Source organism: Zootermopsis nevadensis, unplaced genomic scaffold (genome assembly GCF_977971745.1).
Source record: "Zootermopsis nevadensis isolate Lab colony 2312 unplaced genomic scaffold, Znev_1.0 Znev_ptg000018l, whole genome shotgun sequence".
Classification (NCBI taxonomy): domain Eukaryota; kingdom Metazoa; phylum Arthropoda; class Insecta; order Blattodea; family Termopsidae; genus Zootermopsis; species Zootermopsis nevadensis.
The window spans coordinates 1826702-1844922 of NW_028259150.1; the positions used below are offsets into that span (position 1 = coordinate 1826702).

Genomic DNA, 18221 nt, shown 5'->3' on the forward strand with positions numbered 1-18221 from the left:
GTATTGCATTCATAAACGTATTGTTGCTATACAAATCTATTGTTGTGGACGTAATCGCATTACACAACAGAATGCAGAGGATGCACCGTAAAATAATGTCGGTCACTTCTAAACTATTTTCGATACGCCCATATTTAATACATGCCTAAATGACTTTTAGACATTGCTGGGAAGCTAATCACAATGAGTATAACAAAATGTAAAGCAATTATGTTGCTCAACTGTACATGACTACAGGAATATTTTATACAGGCCTATACGACGTTTCGGCATTACTGCTGAGTTGATTACCACACGACGTTACACGTAAAACACTGTGAATAATGCACGAAAATTATGTTCGTGAATAGTACTTCGACATATCCTTTGATATACGCTGTCAGATGCAAAGCTAAATGTAAATATAACGCCGTATATATATATATATATATATATATATATATATATACATTCTACCATAAGTTACATGCGAATGTTGCATACAGTTTCTCAGATTTATTGGCACACAACTGAAACCCCCACATTAAAAGCGCTAGTATGTCTACCACTAACTAACTAACTAGATGGCTTACCGAACCCGAAGGTTCATCACCGAATTAAACAAAGCCCTCCACCGGACCCTGTCCTGGGCCAACAAAATCCAGTCTCCTTCGACTTCTATCTCCGACAGATCCCGCCTGAGATTATCCTCCCATCTACGTCTAGGTCTCCCCAGCGGTCTCTTCCCTTCAGGTTTCCCAACCAGTACCCGGTGCACACCTCTTGTCCCATCCATGCGCGCTACATGCCCAGCCCATCTCATTCTTCTCGACTTAATCACCCTGACAATACTTGGGGGAGGAGTACAGATTTTTAAGCTCGTCAACCACTCCGATATTAATGATAAACAGGAAATTAGAAAGTGCAAAGATAGGTTACAATCTAGTGACATATTATTCATACCAAGCTTCATAAAAGCCAACAACTGCTTTAAAATTTATTAGTGAGCACAATCACAAATACAAAATCTCATTCCTTATAAAAACTAGGAAGAACAACAATTACAGTGGAAATGAAACTTCATTCAGATAACTGAGGTACTATCTCTACGGACGGGCTTAAATACAAAAGGATTAAAACAATGAGTTTAAAGCCTGCTGCAAATCTTTTTACAATTCAGTGACCCAGTCTTTATGTTGCTCATACGTTACCTTTCATGTTTATGTACGGAATAAAAATGTTAAAACTTAATGTTCATGTACCCTTCATTTTATGTAACGGTAGTTTAATGTTACATGAGAGAAACAAAGACCTTGGGGAAATGCTACACCCATTACACATCGGTATCACGTCCGGAATGTACTACAGATAATGGCGAGTCTGGAATGGAGAAGAGTTGACGTACCTGGGAGAGCGAATGCCTCCCATTCACGGAAACTGCGCCCATGAGGTTCAGAAACCAGAAAAGAAATACATACCGCAGTTACTACTATTATGACAGTAGCGAGAATAGTAATGTCATACGAATACTGTGCCAACACACAGAAAATTGTGGGGTGACCGTTTCGCCTAACCATACGCCAAACTACAAAAATAGTATATTCGACATTATTTGAATAATATAATAATTAACTAAGCATGTATCAAAGTATAAATTTGTGTGGTTAAGTGAAATAAATATGGTTTAAGAGTGGAACAGTAAAATTCTTGCATGTTTATAAACATCGTCACGGATAATCCTACAAGTGCTGCGCTTCAGCGGCAACTTCTTCAACTATTCTAAATTGCAGGCATCATAAGCAAAGTTAATTTTAAATATAACGAAGTCCAGTACTTAAATTAAACACAGAAGCAGCCTGCGTGTCCTTTCTACTCTATAGTATCTACAGTCTAAAGAGTCAAAATGTGGGCAAATGAGTAATAAAAATAGCTCAAGAGCTGCTAGAATAATATTTTTATAACGCACGGCAGGACGTTCTCCTGCCGATCAGACACGTGAAAAAGAATAAACGATATCTTTGTTCAAAGAGGATTTTTAAGGTCAGAGATGTAGAGGATATGTATATATAGCATGGTCTGAGGAGAGAAGACGACCACAATTTCCTCTGAAGTGTTGGTAACCACCTGTGAGACCATGCGGTGTCATAAGCCAGAAGACCTCATTTGACAACGCGTTAACGAAACTTAATACCAAAAATTAATGTACCTTACGAAGGGCTAATGTCGCTTCACATATTTAATATGAAATGACGAGGTCTTCAAGTGGTTTAGCTTATGGACGGGTCTGTTATTCCGACACGAGAGCAACTGCATTGTGTGTGTGAATTTATAAGGCGACTATATAAGTTCAGTTTAGTAACCTCCTTAATGCAGTGAAGTAATGAAGGAGTTACAAGAAGTCATAAATGTGGCTGTTGTACAGAGAAAACGGCTTAAGTTAATTAAATTTCTTAGTAACTGTGTTGTGTCTGTTAACACCTTCCGTCCCCAAATGAAAAGCACGCATATCTTTCACATAATCTGTACAATATTTGACAAAAGCAAAGGAGTTTACAGTTTGACTGTTGGTTCATGAAATTCAGTAAATCAGCAAATAACGAATTTCCAATTTACTCTCTATTACAACAGCAAAGTGTTAATTATTACGTACTCAAAACTCCTGCTTCATATTTGTTAGCTCCGCCCGGGGACCAGATATTGCGACTAAGGGCTTCAGTAGTTTTCCTAAACCCCACTAGCACAATAATATGACAGTGCCTTAAAATAGTCCACGACTGCTTCCACATAATTACCAATTAATTAATATTAATAGCACTGGAAACCAAATATATATGAGCTGACGGAAGTGTAGTTAAATTCGCCATAAATAAAGAATATTATATATAAGCGAAAACTTTCACATTTCATAGTTTTCTTCAGATTCTACACAATAATTACGAATCTTGAATAAACATGGTGTATATCTTGTATTTCATTCACACACTTCAGATCATTAACTTCCATCCATGAAAGGTCCGTGGATGAGATGATATTACATGACAATGTTCATCCAGACGTAAGTTTATATAAATATTAACGTTCACTGCGTATCATCGTTACTCATAATATATATAAGGAACAAGCTCGTCATAGACCCGGACATATTCAGTAAACAATGCCTGGAGTACAAGCAACAATATTAAGAAAACACACACAGCATGAAATGTAATACAGAAAAGCAGAGAAATACAATATCAATGCATAACACATGAAGAGCAGGAGAAACAAATCAACGAACAGATAAAAGGAATAAGAACAAGACAAGACTTCGATGGCTGTCAATTAATCGTAAAGAAAAACAATGTCAGCATGGAAATAAGAGACATGATAAAAACATTACGAAAACACGGCACTACATAAGTTACAATACAATACGACAGGGCTGTTTCCTTCCAAATCCTTCACAATTACTCATGTAACATTTTATCATTCGGTACTGTTCCCACTAGTTACTGACAGAATAGTTAACGAACTACAAATCAATCAGTGGCGTTAACAAAGTAAATGCATCAGAATTCTTCCGATACGTGTATTTTTCCCAAATTGTTAGTCCACTGTTCGCTAGGTACTTTAATTTCTGTGCCCGGACAGCCGTCTTGGTAGTATAAAATAATATATTGATATCAGCAATAAATGAAATAAAATGAAAGAGTGAAGACCAACACAGCAAATAACGCATTTATAGAATATACGCACGCCAATGTGAAGTAGACGTATGCGTTTCAACCCTCCTTATAAGCTAAGGACGTGTATGAACACAGCATACGCATTATATACAGATGCAGGAGCCCAAATTAAGTGCAACAGAACTCAAAGCAGAGATTCCGCAGTTACACATTGATCGTTTCGTCGTGTTTACTTGCGCTCTGGTGGAAACTAATGTCATTATAGAAGCCGCATAACGTTGCTTCTTGTTGATTTAAATATTTAACAAATTACCATGTATTTGCATGAAATTAATGCATGCCCACTTTAACCTAATAAACGTGTTTCTACCAAGGCGTATGTTTCACCACAACTGGAGTTTCGTGTTTGTCTCACAAGTAGATTGTCCTAGTAGATTTTGTGAGAGAAATCTGTTTAATGGACGCCAAGAAACAGAGTAAGACAGAATAGTTAGTGTAAGTGTCAGACTTTCGGGTATACCGAAACGTTCAAACCTTGATTTATATCAAATTAATAACACAAAGTTAATTTTATAAGCTAGCTGAACGTTCCAGTACATTGATGAACATCGTATAACATTTTCTACTGAAACAAAATTAATAATTTATTATTGACCGCATTATCATGTTTTTCTTCAGTTGCCTTATATCACTGTTGCAGTTGTTGGCATGCCGCATGATTTATACAATTTTCAGATTACTCATTAATGACTAAAGTAGCAGGAAAAAATATCCGTCTCATGCTTCCCGAATTACAATTCAGTCTAGCTTAAAACTGGCTCATGATTTATAGAGCAAGATAATACAAGTTTCATGAATGTCTGCGTCAGTAAAGTACAACTTCTTATCTAGCGTGTTTCCTGGTAATTTCTTTGTATATTCCAGTAATACTACTGGGATAAAAGAAGAGAAAAGAAGGAATAAAGTCAGAGCTATAGTCTTCGTTCTTTGTACATTTTACCACAGGTTTAAGAGCCGCATTAAATAATGCAAAACAAGAAGAAGTCGAGCAGACAACTTGAGCCGCGGTTACCTTATATTAGTAAGCTAAGGGAAACGAAAAACGAGAAAGTACTGCACTGTCGTAACGCTGTAATTACTCATGTATTCCCACGTTGCAGAATTATTCACTGTAGCTTCACAAAGTGAACGTGCCTCTTAGGATTCAAATTCACTCAACTCTTCGTTGCCGAGAATGCCCGTAGGTCTATTCGATTAACAAACCAGTATTTTGTCTTGAAGCCTAGCTCTTGTACTCAATATTGACGAGATCGCTACGTGTCGGGAGCTGGCTCTGCTCGCGTCTTCAGGTTAAAATCCCTATTCTGATGGGTTTGATAAAAGGGCTAGGAAGAAAAGTCAACTCCCAAAAACTATTGGCCTAGTTTTAGAATACCCGAACGGTGGACGAAGTCCAGAAAGACAGCAGTATTGTGTGTAACACCCTATAGTTCGAACCCTTCACATAAAATAAGTTGAGACAGCTTATTTAACAACGCTGTCGGTAGTTCATACTATACAGCGAGGAATAAGATAAATAATGAATTGGGAAGGATATGGAAGGAAGGGGTTGTGGTTTACTTTAAGCAAATATCCTGGCATTTGTCTGGAGGGACCGATAAAGCTGCGAAAACCCTCAGTCAGGACAGACTGTTTTCAGGCTGAGATGTGAACACGGGACACCCTGAATATAAATTATAAATGCCATTTCAAAGCATAAAGTAAAAAATGGCCCACGTAATATTTGGGAAATTTGTTCTGATTGATAGAAAACACACCCCATCTATTAAGACCAGCCAATTAATGATGACTGGGAAAATAATTAGGCTTGCTGCTTATTCTAAGAAACAAAATGAATTCAAAAATACAATTAGTGCCTGAACTACCGAGTACAGTAACTAGGTAAAGCACCGTGCTAACAAGGCGTATTGGGGGAGCTTCAAGCCTTTTACACTTGGCACTAGATGGGAGTAAGTACTCAGCTTCACGCTCCAGCCACTTCAACCCCGGTGAACTCCATAAACATGACGAAGCGTGACCACTCTAAGACGGTTTGGAAATGACATGGAACAGAAAACCCGAATATTTGTGGAATGTTTTAAAAACATAATTTCCAAAAAGTATATAAATAAACGGTATATATTGTAAGGCGTTACAGTAACAAGATATAAAACTGTATTTGGGTAACAAAATTTTTTTTTACTTGTCAGGGCGTTAACTCTTGTTGGTTTTACGTCTGAGGATTCGGTTAAAGACAAATACAAGACATTTCTACATTTGTGTAAGTCACATATAAACATTATTACCCGTAAACGTATGCCTGAAATGTCTGATACAACAAATGAAATATTACACCATCATTTAACATTTCTCATTTCTGTTTTTATGTTGTCTGCGCGTGGTTCTGTCATTGAATACTCTCTTCCGCATTTCACTGAGTGCACTTGGGACCAAACTGTGCGCACACACGAAGAAAACCTAGTACATAATGGACACAGGAAATGAGAAAACGAGTTACAAAGTCTTGCCGCTGGGACAGTATAAGATTCCTCATCTGCTGCCCCTCCCAAACCCCTTCGATCTCCATACTTTTACTTCTAACGGTCGTCAGACGGACTGATTAGCACCGACTGCAGTACACATAAAGTACTCGACATGAGGTACGAACAGGAGACATTTGAAAAAATCTTAAAACCAACATCTAGTGTACAGGTGGGTGGGAAGTAAGTAGGCATTAAATAATCGCTATACATTGGAAATATAGAGGTTATAACCATTTCTCAATGCCTACCTACTTCCCACCCACCCTGTAGTGTTGCTTGATATGCTTTTGTAAAATACTCTACTTCATGATTCGTTTTCTAAACCATTTTGATTAAGTGAATTAATTTCCCTGTTGCCACTGATGATGGCCTCTTGAGGTTGAAACGCGTTTGGCACTAGTGTCTTTTTTATAGTGTTAATAGTTTGTTTGCTTATTTTATGTTCCAAGGAGACATCTGGCTATCAGTCACAAGCTTCACTGGTATTCCGCATCTCCCTTTCTGAACATCTACAGGGCTACAGGACATCCTGACTGAGATATCAGTAGATTCTTCAGAACTTCTACCAAATATCCGAAGGTGCTCTGAAATAAGCAACACACCTTCACCTGTTCATTTAAATTACTGTATAAAATCATCATCAGCTGCCACTTAATTATTACTGTAGCGCCATTCTGTAACTCACGAACAAGTCACATGACGTGATGACTGTAAAATAAGCATAACACAACGTTCGATGCGAAAGAGACCAGACATTGGAGGTATTTCCTTGGACAGAACCTTAATACAGATTGTGAAAGTTTTCTTTGCCATCGATTTATTTTCGCTACCCTTTGAGGCACTAGGATGTACAAACATTATTTAAAACTCCAATTCCTACTTCAAAGAAAACACAACGTTTCACCATCGAAAACATCGGTCGGTTATCGCTGTTTAATAAAATAATTGCTGTTTATTCTTAGGATCGTAAACGCAGTACACAATGAGGAGTTATTGAAAGACATATCAGGTGGTGCATATAGTTACCAGTGGGCTGTAAAGATTATGAAAGGAAAGTTAGAAACAAGTAATACTGAAAGAAGATTTACAGGTAAGGAAGTGAGAATCAAGCGACTTTCGCCTCATGTGACAGAGCGAAAATTTTAACAAGCTTTGTGAATTACTGCAACAGTAAGACCCTAAGACGAACAAGGCACAAGCAAAACCTTCACTGACACATGCCCCGGTGAATGCAATCAAAACATAATTTGTTCGTTGTGTCCTAAGTTACAGTTATCGGCCTGGTGAACGTTGATGGGAGTGACAGAATGAAAGGTTATGACGAATAAGATTGATGAAAAAGTTGCCGAAACTTTTGGACACTGATCGAGAATTTCCGATTTCTTCAAAGAAAGAAAAGCGAAAGAAAATAAGGGAGAAAGAACCAAACAAAGAAACGAAAGCCGGAAGGAAAATCGACAGGATGTCGTCGAGTTTAGTGCTATCTTTGTATAAAATTGCACTAAAACAATTTAATAAAGGAGAAGAGGCACATCAAAGAAAAAAAGTTCCCCCACGCCTAACAACAGCTTCTGTAACAGCCCTGGGTACAATTTTCAGTAGCTACTAGACGATGTAAAATATTTTGCTTCACAGATCAAAGGTTCTTTGATTATTTAAAACACTTTTACAGAGCGTCGAGTGAGTAGGATTGTGATTGTGGCTGCTGAATGCAGAGGATATGAAAGGAAGCGTTCGAGTGCTATTTGAGGTGTTATCTCAGTATATTTCCTGAGAAACTTTATTAAATCCACGAGACACCTGTGAGAGCGGTCGTTATCCGGGAAAAGATTCGAAATCTCGATACAAGTTTGGTTGCCAACTACTACACCGCGAATTTCAGTGTGGACATGAAAAAGAACACGTCTAAAATTAAATTAGGTCCCCCTCAGGAAATAAATGTATCCTGACTATAATTCAATCCTATACTTTAGGCCTGTATCTGCATGTCGGATAAGTAGCATCTAACAGCGGAAACAGACGAATCTGCATAAGCCAACAGATATTATTCCCAGACGAATACTATTACAACTATACTTACAAAAGTTATTATTCATTCCTGCATTCGAAACGAAACGCTTATGTTTTGCGTTTTATTGACTGGATATACAAAAACGAATTCTAGTTGTCAGGGTAGCATTTCTGTGAATAGGTTTCATAATAATTCACTACTTTACACGTAGGCCTAAGAAAAATGCTATTAAAATTAAAACAAAAGTTCTTATCATGAATACATGATTAGGAACGCAAAATTACATCGAGTTAATTAAGCCAGAAAAATAATCCTGCAATTTATATGCAATCAATATAACATTTAATGCCAACAGACTGGAAAAGGGGTAATTTTGTGGTTTACTGCCTTTGAATGAAAAGTTGTGCATATTTATTGCTCTTGATATTATCTGTAACCGATAATCCTGTATGAGTCATGGCGCTGATATTCTGATAATCGGCAGTGTTCCGTGACACACACAGACATATTAACATTATCTACTGTTCATATTTAGAGCTAGCTTCATATCGCTCTAAATCAAACAGGCAGCCTCCTAGCTAGGGTCACGTACATCCTGATTCAGTTAACGCAAAGTAACTATACAAAACAACTTCTCGTACAGCTGGTTAATACTAAATAAAATGAGACTCACCATGGAAGTAACATTAGAACACTAAAGATCAAAGATGGAGTCGCCCTGATGATGAAGGCACCACGGACCTCTCAAGCGCTGGTAAACCTATGCCAGACTACACCCAGAAGACAGTCGAAGCTGTAGCGCCGTGCAGTCTGCGAGAACCTCAAATCTTGCTAATAGAAGATCTGTATGGAAGTACATTTACTCTGACTCTGGCATCTGTAGTCGTGAAATATACATCCTCTCGCTTTTTAAGAAGCAAATGCACTGAATGCGGTATCAATGTAACGAAAACATAAAACAGCCTTAAATAAAAAAGAACAACACGGAACTCCTCAATACAAATTCTTCTTTACAGGATCAGTTGCAAACAAAATAAAGAAATACAATTGGTAAAAAAATATTGAAGTTTTCTAAAGAAAGTCGTTCGAAGTCTGTTGCTTGTAACAGAAACAAAAGTGGGAAGACGAAACTAACAATAATTTTAGAGTGGTATAACGTGATAAGATGAATGGGACGAACTTAGCTTAAGATGGGGTTCATTGGGTTAAACAGTGCCATGACTTTTAACGTAGTACGATTTATGGTCAGCAAAATCAATTTAATTTTGAGCCCGTTAATACCAGAATATTATATTAATAATGTTGTCAAACAATCACAAATTAGTTCTCGATTTTAATGTGTTTATAATTTAATAAAAACATATAAATTCGGCAGATATGATGTAATACAAGAGCTGTTCTTTTACAGCGGGTAGATTTCAATGCAAGATTAATTGTTTAAAAAGTTCCAGTCCGTTTCTTCGTAAGAATGGAGAGGGATGGGACAGTTGAAACTTTGTAAGGTTTATAAACTAATTATTTCTTTTCAATATAAAAACCGTACGAGTCGAAGCTGTTTTCTTCTTTGTTGTTATTTAAGGTCTTCCAATAGCTACAGAGAGAAAGAAACGGACTACAGAAAGTTCCTCTCGTCCATAAGATTGACTTATTCCCTTGTCAGTCCTGCAGAAGATAATCAGCCTTCAGCTCAATTCCTGTGCTCCGTACAAATAAGAACAAGCATTGCATTTGTGTCACCTCAGTTTCTCAAGTGTTATCATATTCACAAAGTTTGTTCTGAGGAATCTTCCCCCATTTGCTTTTTATAACCATTTCCTTTTAATGTTCTCCAAAACTCGCTCTTACACTCTAGAAATCATTCCATACGGAGAAGAATACACACAATTTTAAAATCAACCTCTTATGAAAGAAATAAATAAAATTTAACGGGTGGACTATTTAACACGGTCGATGTCTGTATTATGTCGAAGAATGTCTGCACACAAATCAGAACATTTAACGAAACCGTATTTGATGAATCTTTCGGCGTTTCGTCTGTCGGTCCGTAAGAAAAATGATCAAATGTCCCAAGGGTTGAAGTACAGGTTGTTTCAAAAGTTACTCTCTGATCTGACGATCTCATTTCTGAAATACAGACGAGTTTGGAATGTTATTTCAAGTTCCATACCATAAATAGTATGAAACAGCCTATTAGTTTAGTAAAGTCCGTTCATCTGAGTATCCGATAGCAACAGAGCCCAATAATACAATTGTTTTCGTTAAAATTCGGTGCGTTAATATTTTACTTTACTTTTACATTAGGAATAAAATAAATTATAGAGAGATATTTCAATTCTGATTTAGCTCATTTCATTTTAAGCGTAATATGACTTGAGAGCTTAAATTAATTTGTCAGTATTTATAACTCCTTTTCGGATCCTTACGAAACATTACATGGTATCTGTTACAAGCGCGTTGTCATGTGCAAGTTTTATTCGTTTAATTTGGTTTAAATGTTACTTCTCTTAAGAACTTGTACATATACCTGTTAAGCTACATTATTAAAATACATATATTCTTAATATATATATGCTTGCATTAATAAATATAGAGTAGTTTTAAAGATAAAAAACCTGAAGATGATGCTATGACATTGAAACATGTAGTAGTATAAAGCGCAATATTGTAACATCGAGATAACGATGAATGGCGCAGAATATTAATATTAATTTTAAATTTTAACATCAACAATTTAAAAGTTTGTGTATAGACTTGAATAATAAATATATATTTACATATATTCTGTTACACGAGTGAGGTTTAATTCGCTTAATTAATTCTACACCCCATAAAGGTCTACATGCATTTCTGGGTAGGCCTACACATCAAATATTCACATGGAAGAAAACATCTTAAACACATTTTAGAGATCCATAAAATATACATATGTTTCGTGTATTTTTTTTACATAAAAGTAAGTGATTTCGAGACATTGTCGAAATAATGACAGTAACTGTACGATATCAAAAATGTCCAACAACGTCTTATCTACCTGCCTTGTAGCTATTTAAAATACACGAAACGAAATGCGAAGTCTTACCGCAGCTCCTTTTTAAAGTAAAATCTGGAATAAAACATTGACCATTATTAAAACAGCCAAACGAAAGTGATTAGCTCTATCGCACTTCTTCGCAAAAAGCGATAAACCGTAAGATTTCCTTTATCATCACGCACAAATAAATAAAAAACAGAACCAAATGCATTCCGCTGCCGATTTGCCGACAATACAACGACACGAAAACTATAAAGTTTGCATTCCAGCATTTGTAGGAATGCGCGCATAAAACAATTTCCAGGACGTTCAGTAAAATTTACCAGACGAACACATTTCAATAAGATTTTATATTAAAAATGTTCTACATATTTAGGTCAGTAAAAAGTAACCCTGCCAGGAAAACAAATGAAGTCGGGTATCCAACACTGAGCCCATAAAATTTTCCAAACAGTTCTCTAACATTACACACACAAATTCGTCCGCTACCCCCCCCCCCCCCGCTTTCCTTTTAAATGGTAGTAATACTTTAGAACCAATTTAAAAGGGGAACGTTTTAAATGTGATTGTATCTCTCGAGAACTACAGTTTCGCTTCACGAGTTCAATACGACGTTTCAGAGACATATGAAATTTCACTAGCATTTCAGTGTGTCAATGTTTATTTCAGTTGCAATAGGAATTTAAAATAAAACACACGCAACATACGTTTAGAAGCGTTTACCGTCCTGCCAGAGAAAAAAAACAAGCCATTGTAACATGGCGGTCCACGCTGAAGACTACAGAGTGAAATCGGAGGTTCTCAGGGCGGTAAAGTTGTCGATATTGGTCTTCTGAGCTGCAACAACGGTATACTTTCGAACAAACATACTGTTTCCATACTCAGCCCTGAAGATGGAAATTAAATGTTTCTCCAAGACGGCGTAAAGTAAATTTTATTACCGTGGGTATCAGTGGAATAAAAAAGCCTTACCTCACTTTAAATTCAAATCTAACGTCACTTTACAATACATTAAATTTTAGCTAATTGTGGCTTAATTTGAAGCATTTAATTGATCCCGGCTAATCGTGGCTTAATTTGAAGCATTTAATTGATCCCAAACACAGATATTGAAATGTAAGGGGATATTTTATGCAATATCATGGCAAGATTTAAATACGTTAAGAGTTTGAATGACATTTTGTTAACTGCAGTATATTAAAGAGATCATAATTGCATACAACGACATTCACAAATCCGTGTATTCCAAACCACAGTAGCTTAATTTTTTTTCAGCCGTGTTATTCATTACTTTAGAAAACACTGCAATGACGTAGGAAATGAATACTAACATTGGGAATTCAATGCACTAAATTCAATCCTATGACAAAGAGTCGATTTGGAACTTGTTTGCTCTTAACTTAATGAAAAATAGACGCCGAAAGCCGTGAGCAGATAATGCAAGATGAAAACACTGTGATGCATTATGCTCGTCGTATCAAAATAAAACGGCTTCGGGAATTGTATTTGCACTTTAGTTACAACATTCAACATTTATACTGAAGTTTTTTTTGTAATTTTACCGTTAGCAAAAGACAATACGCGCCAATACATTCGTAAAGACCTCAACAGAAGACCAACATACATCGTGAGGTATGAAGGCTATACCATACGCAGACACTGAAAGTAGCAGCAGTTCGGTGACGGACGGCCGACAAAAAAGATGGTCCTGCAGTTTGGTTATTGGGCGTGTGGCTGGCAGTCTCTGATGATGGAGGCTGCATGGACCTCTGAAACGTCGGTATACTTCTGCCAGACTACACGACGCAACAACCCAAAAGACAGCAATCTTCAGACTCACCGTCGTGAAAACCTCAAATCCTAAATTGACAAATCATCTTAATTTTTAACTCCATATACAAGACATTTTATGACTGAACGCCGTGATAACCTCTAATCCTACTAAGACTTTTTATAATTGTATAATCAACACCTTGGATCCATGGAATAGGTTAATACAGGATGTTTGACGGTAATATAATAGACATAAATAAAGTTGACAATAAAGTAATTTCAGCAACAGTCTATTTCTTACAGGACAATAATTATCAGAATGTTTTATAAGTTTATAAGAGCGTTTATTATATAGAATTATAGAAAAATCACACAACCCATTTCTGACCCATGTTTAATTCGTCAAAAAATAAATGACATTGAAATCAGAAAACAAAATATATTGTTAAATTACGTGTTGTAAATGCGAACCGCGTTCAGAGATGCATGCATGTTTGCATTGATTCTTTTCGTCATTTCTGATGAAACCCGACGAAGAGTTCCTGTGTCACGTAAAGGGTTCACCAGACGAGATTTTATCGATTTGTTTGCCACAGAAAAACCGGGAAATGTATCCCTGAACCATTCTGGCAAGTGAGAACGAGATGCCGGGTAATGTTCGACAATGCACACTCTTTCCACTTGTGAAAAAGATATCATTCCACTTCGACTGTTTCAAGACAACTGACGAGCAGCTTACAACAAGACGTGACCTGCTTAGGCTCTATTATAATCACAGCGATAATGTGTGTTTATTTATCCAATCGAATTGTAATGAATTGAAACAATAAATATATTATGTTAATTTGTGTTCCGTGACTTTTCGATCAACCTTTATATACTCGTAATATCCTATTCTCAAGATATGCAGAGAAAAAAATCTTGCCTGTTTTTCTAGTATGTTCTGAAGAGTCCGAGCAGGCTCCATGGCAGCCATGTTGTTCCGTAATGTAGTAAGGTTCGCCAGACGAACTGAGCCTTCGTAACGTGCTCCATCTGGCGAGAGAGAAAACAAAGACATCATTGAACAGACAGCGTTATACTACAGAACGCTATAGCTTTCCCTAAGTAGTTTTAACACAGAGATATTCAAGCTTTCTCAAAGTGGATGTCACACACAAAGAGTCAACAAACTACATCACACTAAGATGAAAATGTCGGAAGTTGTCGTCACTGTCAGGATAGCACAATCAACCGCATGCAGCTGTCAGGGTGGCCGCAAGAATGGTTACAAATTACATAAATGCGTCCGTTTCTTGAGGAATGTATAATTTAAAAAGTGACAAAATGTTTGCGCAGCGTTCGTCAGAATCTAACCAATGACCTTCGTGAATGACCAGGGAATTATCGAACCTGGGATTCCCCACCCATCCATGCGTACTTCATTTCACGTAAAGTGACTGTTAATATTATCATCCGAACGAAACCAAAATTGGCACGTGTCGACAAATTTTAGCTAAACACCTCAATGCCCATGTTTTGACGAAAATTTGTTCAACGGTCCTCGTGTTTGACAGACAGACCTATAGAAATTCAAGAAACGGTTCCAATTTTTTACAGCCATCAAACATTCTAATCCACTCTCAAGAATACGTGTGGAAAGAATAAAACGCTTGGTCTTCGCTCATAAGAGAAAAGTCACAACGTAACAATTATCACGAAGTCCCTAAGTCCTTTAAAAGCTTGGTTAATTTCAATGACGGTACTCTGGAATACAAATAACAACAGATTTATGCAAGAATTTATGAACCAAACATTTCCAGTGGACCTTTTTATCAAAACACCTTTGTAAAACTGGATATTCCTGACTCACTGTCATGAAAGCAAAGTGACTCAAACTACCGGGTACTACACTTTCGTAGAACTCCTAGTGTCGGTATTAAGAGATTTTGAAAAAAGAATCCACGCATGGATTAAAATATCTGGGAACACTATACCAGTAAATTCGTAAGATCCATTAAAACAGAGATGCAAGAATGCACTCGTGGCAGGGAGAAGCATTATATTAAATCACCAAAGATGCGAACTTCTACGACTGTTTAACATGTCCTTGATAACACCGAACACAGACATCTAGTGTCTGCAGAACAAACCATCCAATACACCGCGTGCAAAACTGTTCTATGTAGGAAAACAGACTCAGAGTGTTTATTTTCAATCAGTCAGAACAATTGTGCGAAGCGCTTTCTGCTTCTCTGCTCTAAGTCTTCTTCTGCTACGTACTTCAACAGAAACTGCCATATCGTCACAGCGAATATATAAAGGTGGCATAAACCCGGCAGGTTATCTGTAGCACTAGTTCCTAAATATTTACCTACTAACTACACGGTAGTAACATGGTTTAAGTCGATACTTTTTCCACTCTAAATTAGTTAACACTGAAGGAGACAGAAAACATTTGTACCTTACATCAGTCATTATATTTTGAAGTACTTTACAAAAGTCTGTCCGGAGATTCATTAATCCCAGTTAGTTTAAATATATTCATTTGTTCACAATACTCCAACTTGTACTAAAACGGGAGATTTGTCACCACAAACAAAAATATCCATAACTGGCCTTGTTCTAGGCAGAGTAGAAACTAAATAACAACAGAAACATTAAAATCTCTCATGATTCTGTAACATTCTTTCCTATAAGTTTAATTGTCGATATTTTCTCAACGGAACCATTTGCAAAGTATCAAATAAAAAGTTGATAACTAATACTTGGAAATATTATTAAAATGATTCGGTGGTGGCCTCTTGCATTAATTATCCCAGAATGTCTTGATGGAATGACAAAACTCACAAAGACCTGATATAAGATTTGAGACTTTCGCGGCGAGTACAATCAATAAAATCTTCTCGGGCAATCAGCCGTGTCAACTGGTTCCCGAAACGTCGGTTTACTACGGTAACCAGTTGGCGTGGCTGATTGCCGGAGGATATTTTATTCACAATGACCTCTTCCAGTCGGTCCCCGAGCCAAATAAGCATGAGATATTCCGAACACAAAGCAGGAATGCTAACCACTGAACAGTAACATTCGGTAAAGTATCGTTACAGGCGTATTCTTCGTCACTCATTTTTTGTAGTTACCACTGAAAACAGCAAAGACAGGGCTATAGAATGTATTAAAGAGCGGAAGAAAATGAGTGGGGCGGAAATGGAATTCCATAATTCAGATAAATACTTTTAAGCAGCTCTTACACGAAAATAATTAACGAAGCAAGACCTCTAAGAAAATAGTAAGTTTAGAAGGAAGATTCAGTAAGAAATACAAAGAGAACACGAGGTAGCAAGAGAAACTGCTTGGTGTTTGAGAAAGAGTAAGGAAAGGTTAACTCAAACTTACAGCGAGTTAGCCCTTGGGATTTCATTAATCCTGTTTTGGCTGAAAGTCTATATAAATGAAACAAGTTAGGTAACTAGAGAGGGAAGTGAGTTGAACATTAAATAGTGTGGGATAGGCCACGCTAGTCGGTGGCTTTTTTCAACTTCAACTACTTTCTAAAAAAAATTCCCTATTTTTTTTAAATAAATATCTCAAAACTGATTTCTGTTTGGTAAGTTACGGGAATATGACAAGTAGGCCTCGTCTTTGCAATCTGGCCTTATGGACCAGAAGATGTAGGATCTTTCATAACTTCGACGTTACGGGTATTCATTGTCTCAAATACGTGTTTTTGTTCAGAACGATTACGACAATTATAGTTCAGTTACTTTATGAAAGAATCTTGTCGACGTGAGAAACAAAAGACGAAGGCGTAGTGCGGAAGGGCAAACCAGCTAGCACCGCGAGGTTTACTTACGTTAATATCACGAAGGTAATTTTCCCCAGTATACATACAACCAGCGCTCGAGTCTTTGTACAAACGTTTCTTAAGTACATGCTAAGATAATTACGCTCTTAAAGATCGCTAGTGAAATCACGTTAACAGACTCCCCACACTCGACCTCTCCTGCACTTGTCTATCACCAAAATACATCATGAGAGGGATGTCTGTGAGAATGGCCTCCAACAGGCATAACTCGGCGGACCCATAAAATTACTTATAAGGATATATTACCTCGTGTTGTTTCCAAAATACGCCCGATTGAAACAAATATGGTAAATTATGCATGGTTTTGCATGGCCCTAAGTTGAATTTCGTCTGAGGGAAATAAGGTAAAATACGAACACGTAAAAAAAATCTTCTCGGGCTACCAGCCGTGTAAGGTGACTTAATGAAGCTTTATTAAGCCACCTTACATGGCTGGTAGCCCGAGAATAATTTATTGTACTTAGTCGCCGTGAAAACTCCAGAACATACATCACCTGAAAACAAATTAAGGTAGATATCTGGGACTACAGATGAGTACAAAGTGCATCTAAACAAAATTTAGTTTTTATCTCAAAGAAAATATAAGGCTTCCTATTACAAACATCAACTGGTTAATTTTGTTTTGGAAAATAATCCGTCTTTATTGCGAAAATAATTTGAAACCCATAAATACGCCGTGTGGGTAAAATTTAGCTATTGGATGCTAAAAATTGCGGTATAAACATAGAGTAAACACCGGGCTTTAAAATGGGAGTTACTGCAAGGCGAAAAGCCTACCAATTTATATTTGCAAGAGTAGATCAGCTGTCAGAGGCTACGACTGGAGGGCAAGTAGCTCAGTTAAGAGAAACGATATATTGGGGCAGAAGAACGCTGGGAAGGTGGGTCTTAAAGCGTGAAAGCTTTCAGCACGGAAACCTAGGATAAAACGGCAGTCGGTTGAGGTTGGTGTTGTGGGTTGTGACACCTCGTGCTTAGGATACGCACTGCAACGGCAGACTTAATCCTGTGGTTTCCTGGGTTGTGGTTTCGTATGTGGTAACTAATGTTTAGGAGGAATATACTACATATCTCATTTTCAAGGTAGAAGTGAGCAAATATGGATGAAGCTCCTCCGAAACGTTAATGACAACCTACAGTAGCCGTCGCCAAATTGCACCCTTCAAGGCCACTTAAAGACTTCACCTCCCTTACAGCGCGAATATAAGCCAACAGTACAGTGTTGCTACGATGCAAGTTTTGAGCTGTCTTCAAAAGCTTTGACTCCGCTGTTCGTGTTGTAAAGTTGCACGATTTTGCTATGACCTTAAAGGTTGTAATAACGGCAACTTTTGAA

General features: G+C 37.2%; 1 protein-coding gene across 4 annotated transcripts in view; it reads right to left on the bottom strand.

Annotated features, from left to right (window-relative positions):
- LOC110827857 (uncharacterized) overlaps positions 1-18221 on the bottom strand; it is a 217794-nt gene that overhangs the window by 36429 nt on the left and 163144 nt on the right. For all 4 annotated transcript variants that reach the window (XM_087351044.1, XM_087351045.1, XM_087351046.1 and 1 more), the window contains one exon: positions 13967-14076. In XM_087351044.1, coding sequence (XP_087207170.1) covers positions 13967-14076 — 110 coding nt within the window. The remainder of the gene's footprint in view (positions 1-13966; positions 14077-18221) is intronic.